Here is a 9,187-nt window from a genome sequence, read left to right as displayed (position 1 = left end):
TCTTAGGCGTTTCCCTCTGTTCCCCCCCCCTTAATAGGGAGACGTGCATATCGAGCTATTTTTGCTGCAGTGGCTCGCATCGCACCCACTTATTTCACAAAAAGAAGCCAACGCTTGATAGCGACACGCCGCAGCACCTAACAGTTTTTTCTAAACCCATCCCTCTGTATTCTCACTGATCTCCCTGCCATAAGTAGGTGAGTCTTCTGTCAACAGTATGTTTTTCACTACTGTCGCCGTTGTGATTTCTGTCTCGGCTCTCTTCTTCTGTCTCGGTTCCCCCTGAGGATCCACATGTCCTCTGATTAGGTAGGAAGACCAAGAGGACTAAGAATAGATTGTTGCAAATTTAGCAACATATTTCGCTTTAGGTTTCTATACCTATCCTCTATCCCGATTCCAGTTTAAGAGGTGCTTTTGGCCTCCGAATTGTGAGTCGTTTTGCTGCTATCCCCGGTTGTGTGGATTACATCCCCACTGAATGCTTGTTGCGTGCCCTCCTTTGAAGAAGAGTTGTGCATGTGACACTCTTTTCGTTATAGTAGCTCGTATCAATGCTACTTTTCCTTCGAGGAAAAGATTAGTACCAGATGACCTTTCTTATTTCCTGGTCTCTTTTGTAGTCCTTCCGTGTTTTGAGGATTTCCATCCCGCGGATGTTGCACTAAGAGAGCTAGAGTTACCTGTTTACGACATTGTCCTTTGGCGATGTGGTATGTCCCCGTCACGACTCTCTTTGGTTCCAGCCCAAGACATGCCTATATTCCGTTGGCTGAGAATCACCATTTTCATCCTTTAGTGGTGTGGACCGGGTCCCCGCCATGACATGTTTCGGTTCCAACACGGGATGTGCTCAAAGCCTGTTAGCTGAGAATCATTTTCTCCTATATCTGGCAATGTGGACTATGTTCTAGCCAGGATTGTGTGGGGATTGTTTCTTCCCAGGATACAGGTTATTCTCACATTCTATTGCTGTTGCTACCACAAGTTCTTTGAATTAGAAGATTGTAGGAGCAACATCCTCTTTAAGAGAAAATGTTTCCTTTGGTTTGACGACCATCCCAGCCTCCTGCGTGCTGGGTTTTCTCGGAGGTCTCACCCGTCCCTACATTGGACAAGGGCGTCCAGAGGAATAGGAACAGATTGCTACAATTACTGCAGCTGACTTAGCCACAACTCTATTTACCTGTTGTGGTTCCAGTTTATGAGAAATTTGACACTCTCTTGATTGAGAATCACTCTGTTGTCTTGTCTAGTTGTGTGAATTATACCCCAACCATGATAGTTGTGAGGGCTCTCCCTCCTTAGGAGTTAGATTGCTCTAAATCTGCGGTCCATATTGATGACTCCATTACAGATCTCCTCACCAAGAAGATTATGGAGCAATTTCCCCTCTACGAGTTAGATTCCTTGAAAGAAGTTCCTTACCTTGATCTTCTAGATGTTCGAGCAAACTTTTTTTATTCATCTTGCTTGTAGACCATCGTAGTAGGAGACCGAGGTTTGCCTGTCGGTCTGTTACGAGGCCGGGATATTTGCTATATTGCTATAGATATTTGCTATATGTTGTGCAGTCCATGAGAACTGCCAAGGTGTTGCATGGGACCCTTGGTGTGGTACTTAGTGCCACTGTACCAGATGTTGTGTCAGGTATTACTATGATCATGTTGGAGTGGCGTTTGCCCACTTTTGATCTGCATACTCTTTCCATGAGCTATAAGGAAAATGTGTTGGCTTCATTTTTATCGATAAATATGAATTTGTCCTATGTTGATAAAGGGAGGTCCGGGGTGTACCCCCATCGATTCTCACCTTATTTGAGAACAGAGGTTGATCGCTCTACTTCAGCGAATACCTAGTGGGTTAGGCGAATTCTTGCCACCACACCTCTTGATATCCCGATGCTGCATGTAGAACGATTTTCTGTATTTGACGGTGAGGGGTTTACTTGCCTTTACTATGAAGAGTGTCTTATACTGTCTCTTTCTGCTTATTAAGCAAGGCAATGATGGATGTTTTGTACTTTGATTGGGGGATACCCTAAAAAATCTCTTGTTGATGACATGTTGGATCGATTAGACCACCTTGCTAGTCTTGATTGATCCATGTTTAGCCGGAATACACATCTCCCAGGCTATTTGAGAGTGTCTCATTCAATTTGAGTCAGTTTGCCTTTTGGACAAGCTCTCGATGATCCTACTTATGAAACAACCACGTAATTTACGAGATCCTACTTATGAACTATAAATAGGAGGATCATTTAAGGAAAGGGATTTCCAAACAGAATTCTCACTAAAAATATAAAGAGTGTTTCAATCTTCTTTCTTTCTTCTCTCACCCGACAAATGCTCTATTCTTTGGGTATGATCTACATAACAATTTATGATTTAATGTCCTAAAAAGTGCGATGAGTGTAGAATCATGCCTTCTACAAGACGATGAGCACATGAAGGTGAAGGAACACATCAAAAAGAAACCTCAAACGTTGAGTTTGTTCGGTAATTTGTACGACAAAAAAATCCATGGACTCCATGAAGGAATGATCAAACAAATTGTGGAGCTCGCTCGAGTGGTGCTTGATGGAAGGGCACAACCTCTCTCACAACCTGATCCTCTAAGACCCGAGCATCAAGCACAACAGGCGGCTCAATCTGCCAAGCGAGTGGGGGAGTCACAATACCGGGATAGTTCTAGATCTATGCAAAGGAGTGAGTTACAACAATGAGCGATAGAAGTCTATCGTCGGGTGGAGAATGTGTTCACCTAGAATATTGTGGAGGCCAAGCTACCAGAAAAGTTTAAGGTTCCCACCTTGGAACCATATAAAGTTTGAAGAGACCCCACTAACCATATTGCTTCATTTGAATCAGCAATCTGGCTTCTCGAGATCTTTGGTGCACTAAAATGTCAGTTGTTCTATACCACGCCGAGGGATTCAACATACTTCCCATAGGAATTATTAATTCCTTCGGAGACTTCAAGAAGGTGTTTTTTATCAAAGTTTACTCAAAAGTCATAAAAAGATTTAGATTCTTTGAGGTATATAAAATACGGACTGAACGAGAGCTTACAAATATATGTTAGAAGGTTTCAGAAGTACATGCTCAAGGTTTGAAACCGGGAGACAACAATCACCAAGGCAACACTAGCACAAGGATTGAAGAGTTCACAGTTCTAATACTTTTTGGATTTAAGGACACTCGAATTGTTGGTTGAACTCTTGGAGTTAGCTAACGACAATATTGTGGTCTAGGAATATAAGAACCGACCGATTTCCAAAGGTGAGAAATCAGATTGACAGTCAGGCAAGAAGATCTCAAAGGATGACGAATAGAGAGCGAAGGATGGTCCTCGTTCGAAATGTGAGAGAGGTCGTTCCGATCGAAGAGATAAGTTAGAGAACAAAAGAGACGACACAAACATAGCTGATTAAATGATCTGTCTATAAGAGATCGAAGGACATCCAGATTTACTCCACTTTGAGTTTCTATGGCGGAACTCATAGACGCAATTGAAAACAAAGAGTATTTCTGAAAGGCAAACCTAATGAAAACCGGAGCTTTCCTCCGGAACCCCAACAAGTACTATAAGTAGCATCGAGACCATTGACATGACACTAGGCACATCTGTAGCCTGATAGAGGAGCTTATCCAGGTAGGGATGGTAAAGAATGTCGGTCACCTTTTGGAATTTGTCTGTTGCTTTTAGTTTAATATATATAAATTTTTTAATTTTAAAATAGTATTTTAATTTTGGAAAATAAGACAAAAAAAGATCTTATATAATTAATAGTTTAAGTAATCGAGCACAACACTACACGTAATACGCTCATGCCAAGAGATAAACACATCAATTATAAATCTAAAAACAATTCATGACATCTATTTGGTCTACAAACCTTTGTGTGACCAAAAATTCCCCTATCTAATATAAAAATTAGATATATTTTATATTATATGGGTTCTTAATTTTCTATAAGGGCAAGTCCTTATAGTTAATTACATCTTAAATGATTGAAGTCACTTAAGAAAACTCTCGATTAAAATTAGGAGTTTCGTCTTATGGAATTCAAAATTTGATTGTGAAGGTTGGACGCAGAAAAAATCAAGTGGGAGTGACTTAAATAGAAACAGTTATTTTGGAAACTAAAGGAGTGAAGAGTAGGGAATGTCATGGATTTTGAGCAGAGCCTTAATGACTTCCCAAACTATCTTATTGTTTGGCTTTACATTATGGAAGTGATGTTATCAAGTGTTCACTCTTGAAATTTTATTATACGATCATGCAAATAGCCTAGAAAGTAGGAGGGTTTACATCGTACCGAACGGATAACCTCAAAATCCTAAAAAAATTTAGGACTTCTATTGTACAACATGATTGTGCAAGAGCCTAAAGATAGAGCGATGACTTATGTCGTGCTAGACGAGCAACCTCAAAATATTATGGGTTTATGTTATTTAAAACTAAGGAAAGTTTAATTGAGGTTCATCCTTTGCTTCATGTTAAGTCTTGATCATCATCTGAAATTGTCCTCCACCTGCTTGCAGTCTATGATGACTTTAGGTTTAGGGTTTATATTTGAACTTGTGATTAATGTTGAGCCTCAGGGCTTACTATATGGTTCCTCCTAAACAAGTGTCCTACTATTCTCTACCATATGGGTCTTTCACAAGTATATTAAGTTATGCACAAATAAACATGCTGTAAAGTACAGTAAAATGTAGATGTAGTAAAAGAAGGTAACAACGTGTACCCGTGACCTCCAACACTGCTGCTAAAGAATTAAATTTGCAAAGAAAGCATGCAAGTGTTCGGAAACTGAATGAAAACATGGTGAAAAATAAGCATGTAAAATAAGTTAGATGGTACATATTAAAGACCAAAGCTGGGTGTAAGAATTTTAGTTATGCCGGAGCTCAGCCTTAGGACTAGTGGTTCTGTTAATTATTCTTGAAGGACTCCGTAGGCAACCAACAACAAATATACATATGAGACCCAACATGCGGTAATGGGCTACCAACAAGACAATCAAGGGAGGGCAACACTTAGCCCAGTCTATGTGATTGACAAATGACCTTGCCAAAAGGTAACACTCAAAAGTTCTTAATTTGTCATGCAGATAAATAATTTAGACTTAGATTTCTTTTAGTAGGCAAAATGTAGGTTTCATCCAAAAGTATATATATTTTAACTAGTATAAATATTTTTACAAATCAGGCATTTCGTAAGTCAGTCATATCGTCGGGTTAGAGCTACCAACAACCCATGAGAGCAAGGGCGACTCTTTACCAAATGTTAGAGAATAGTAATGCAAATTCTTGACCCTCACTAAGTCATCAGACTGGGGGACACACTACCATTCTGCTATCACATATACTAGTTGCCTTTCACATCATCGCTCATACCACAAAAACTTCCAACTTACACCGACTTGATGAAGGTCGGTGTTAGTCGACAACGTTTAGTGACTGCAGAGGCCGATGGTATTGTCAGGCCTTCAATATCAGTGTTAAGCACAATGAACCCATTTGGACTATGAAGATTATAAGAAAAGGTCACCGGTTGACTGTACTTGGAGGCGACATATGGTGTTCGTCAGGTGGAATTACTCTTTACTTCTCCCTTTGTGAAGCGAAGAGAGTGGCATACTTATATGTTCTTGGTTACTTCTCCCTTTGTGAAGCGAAGAGAGTGGCATAAATTGATGTGTATTTTGATATTTTAGTGAATAACTTCTCTAAACATTTGATTAGCTGTCATAAATTGATTTCCCTTGATTATTGAGGTTTTTTTAACGATTTGAGTGTCTTAATGACCTCATAATTAAAAAATCACATGCTTGTTTGATTCCTCTAGTTGAGAAACTCGATGTAATTATAAATATATCAATTTTGAAGTTTATGTAACTATTCAATTAATGATTCAAGGTCTTTAAACGTCCTTTAACAGGTATATATGGGCTTGATTGGATCCAAATTAAATCAATTTTGGTATCATTAGATTCGTCTTGTCGAGATGATCATTTTGCTATAAACTTGCTGAAATTGAAGCTTTAGATGGTTTTAAATTTGCATTTGAAATATTTATTATTTAAAAATATTTTGAGATTCTATTTGTTCATAAAAAATTCTTGATGACGCTTAAGAAATATAATACCCTTTGCAATAATAAAAAATGTTATATTGTCCATCAATAACAATTTGTACTTTTATTCCAATTACCCTTTTATTACTCTTTAGTTTCTTATCATCAAAACATGAATTCCATAAAATACGACTCTTGGCTATGACTGTAATCTAACCAATGAACTTAATAAATAACTCGAACTCGACTCGATTAAGACTCGATCATGTTTGTTCAAATTAATGAAAAAACAAACTTTAACAATTTTTACAAACTCAAATTTTAAATGAACTAAACATGAGTATAGTTGAACTTGTTCATTTATGTTCACAAACAAACTCATTTGTTTTTCATCAACTAACTAACTTGTTAAATACTCGATATTAAACTCGAATATAGCTCGTATCATATATGATTTATTATTTAAATAAAATTTGATTAATTAAAATTTATTTAATTATAGATTTAATAATAATATATTATTATATCAATAATATTTTTTTTATTAATTGTTAATTATATATATATATATTATTAATTATTAACTATTTAAAAATTTACATGATGAAGTTTTAAAAGTAAACATTACTATTTGTTCATTTTTTTATTCTATTTGATCTAGCAGCCTTTAATTTTTTTTAATTATTTCTGTAATTAATAAATAGTTTGACATTATTAGTTACTTTGTAATACTAGTTAATTTATATTTTTTTTCGCTCTTGTTATAATATTTTTTTTCTATCTTACTTATCATTTTTGTGAGAATATAAATTTACAAGTCTATATTCATTAGATGACAGTGTGTGAGTTGGGTCATTTACTTATATGATTTATTCATTTGTTTATTTATTTAGGTTTATAAATTTTTTTTAATATTTTTTATATGAAAATTTAGATACTGGTTTGAATTTTTAATTTATTTAATAGCTTATTTAAATACTAATTCACTCATCATAAGTAAATAAATTACAAAATAATTCTAAATAATAAATAATTTAAATAAAATAAATTTAAAGAATATGCGAAAGCTCCACACAAATAGATAAATAATTTATAATTATGTCTTAAGTCCAAATTATGGCATAGTGGGCCCCATCGAGTCTTGGCCAAGTGCAAGAGCAAACAAAAAATTTCTTGTGGTTAAATTTTTTTTACTAATTTAACTGTAAAGCTAATAATTAAACAAAACCTATCAGCATTATTGCCTATCTCTATCAGCATTATTGCAGGAGAGTACTTCCCCATCCATTCATTTAAGCCTTCTTCGTCTCCGCCGAAACTAGATCTAAAGATGGCGGAGCAATGGATTTTAGATCTGACCAAAGAGCTCCGGCGTCCACATGACCCGCTGGATCAAGAGCTGTATGCCAAATCCATCTATCGCGTTCCCAAAATCCTCACAGACGTGAACAGCCAAGCCTACGAGCCCAAGCTCGCATCTTTCGGCCCTTACCACCATGACTGCCTCCATCTCCGTCCCATGGAGCAACACAAACACCGCGCCCTCATTCAATTCCTCCGCCGCATCGCTAAATCTTCCAAAACCCCCGAAGATGTACTCGTCGCCATGAGAAATGTGGAACCCCGTCTCCTCGCTTCCTACGACAGCCTTTGCATGGAGTACGAAGAGCAGGACTGCCTGGAACGAAGCCGTATCCGCCACCGCGACTGGTGCAAGGAGAAGGACGAGTTCCTTAAGCTAATGATCGTCGACGGCTGCTTCGCGTTGGAGGTCATGCTCGCCGAGAAGAGGTCGGCTGCAGCGGAACAGAGCGAATACGACTCTCACGATTCGGTTTTTGGAGTGGGGAGAAAAAACTATGTGATTCCAGATCTCAAGCGAGATATGTTTCTCCTCGAGAACCAGATCCCGTTTTTAGCCCTCACTACTTTGGCGGCTATCGATAGTTCGGGGGTAACCTTTTTCTTAATTAGATTATCCAACTTTATAATTTTGTATGTTTAATCAACCATTTGACTGAATTTTAGCATATCAGATTGGAGATGTCAGTACTCTAATCAAAACTTTCTACAACGTCTCTTCTGCTTCACCTGATTTTGGGTTAACTGATGAAGGCTTCAAGGGGCCAACCGAACGGAGCTTTCACATCTTGGATCTGTACAGAAAGATCTTGACAGGGGAGGGAGAGTATCTTCCGAGCTATGAAGAGAATGTACAGTCGGCTACGGAACTCAGAAATGCTGGAGTGTCATTCTGCAAGAGCAAAACTAAGTCCTTTAGAGACATCAGTTTCAATGGCGGCATTCTGTCACTGCCGCCGCTAGAAATTGATGATACCACTGAGTCATTGATGCTCAATCTCATGGCCTTCGAGCGCCTGCACGCGACTGCAGGCAATGAAGTGACAGCATACGCTTTCTTCATGGATGGGCTCATCAATACTGCCGACGATGTTGCTTTGTTGAGGACGGAAGAGATAATTATGGGGTGGGTGGGTTGTGATGGGAATATAGCCAACATGTTTAATAGGATTACAAAGGAAGCAACTTTGGTTGTTTTCAGAGATGATATACAGGTCGATGTGAATCGTAGGCTGAATCATTACTGTAAGAAAAGGATGCACAGGTGGAGGGCGAGCTTTGTAGAGACATATCTGAAGAATCCTTGGGTCTTCACCTCACTACTTGGCGGATTATTTCTCTTGGCTCTCACTATAGTTCAGACTGTGTACGCGATGCTGCAGTTTTATGAAGCCTAGTCATGATTGAAAAAGTTTTGAGAAGATTTTTGTTTGGGTTATGCATGTTATCTTAGTTTTAAATTATTTGAGAGTTTCAACTTTCAATTTGAGATATTGGGTTCGTGATTTTGTACATGCGTTGTGTGTTTATGATTAAATTTATGCAAAAATTTATAAAATGAGAGAATTTCTACTTAGGTTTCAGTACATATTTGTTGATTTTGTACGATTTATCAATTTATTTTTCTCGTTCCTGAAGCAAGTTTGATCTTGGAGAATGGTATTGACACGCAACTGTATATGAATTTCCTGTTGTAAACTTGTACTCAACATATGAATGCAATGCAAGCATGGGCTGGTGC

At 37.8% G+C, this 9,187-nt stretch overlaps 1 protein-coding gene across 3 annotated transcripts; it reads left to right on the top strand.

Annotated features, from left to right (window-relative positions):
• Positions 1-7,351: 7,351 nt before the first annotated feature.
• On the top strand, positions 7,352-8,930 carry LOC110028580 (UPF0481 protein At3g47200-like). 3 transcript variants are annotated; one of them, XM_020730489.1, is made up of 2 exons: positions 7,352-8,030; positions 8,113-8,930. In XM_020730489.1, exons 1-2 carry the CDS (start codon positions 7,415-7,417, stop codon positions 8,841-8,843), a joined length of 1,347 nt encoding a protein of 448 aa, XP_020586148.1. In that variant the 5' UTR covers positions 7,352-7,414; the 3' UTR covers positions 8,844-8,930. The 3 variants fall into 3 exon arrangements, with proteins under 3 accessions (XP_020586148.1, XP_020586149.1, XP_020586147.1); XM_020730490.1 differs by having other exon boundaries at positions 7,353-8,030; positions 8,200-8,930; XM_020730488.1 differs by having other exon boundaries at positions 7,353-8,038; positions 8,121-8,930.
• Positions 8,931-9,187: the final 257 nt, after the last annotated feature.

The sequence above is a fragment of the Phalaenopsis equestris genome, unplaced genomic scaffold (assembly GCF_001263595.1).
Source record: "Phalaenopsis equestris unplaced genomic scaffold, ASM126359v1 Scaffold000515, whole genome shotgun sequence".
Lineage (NCBI taxonomy): Eukaryota > Viridiplantae > Streptophyta > Magnoliopsida > Asparagales > Orchidaceae > Phalaenopsis > Phalaenopsis equestris.
The sequence above is the reverse complement of the archived record's forward strand: the minus strand, read 5'-3'. Positions and strand labels throughout refer to the sequence as shown.

Bases quoted from the DNA above. Each gene is read 5' to 3' on its own strand.
- LOC110028580 (XM_020730489.1), top strand. From the start codon at position 7,415: ATGGCGGAGCAATGGATTTTAGATCTGACCAAAGAGCTCCGGCGTCCA. The intron at 8,031-8,112 runs GTTCGGGGGTAA...ACTGAATTTTAG, and splicing joins TACTTTGGCGGCTATCGATA to CATATCAGATTGGAGATGTC.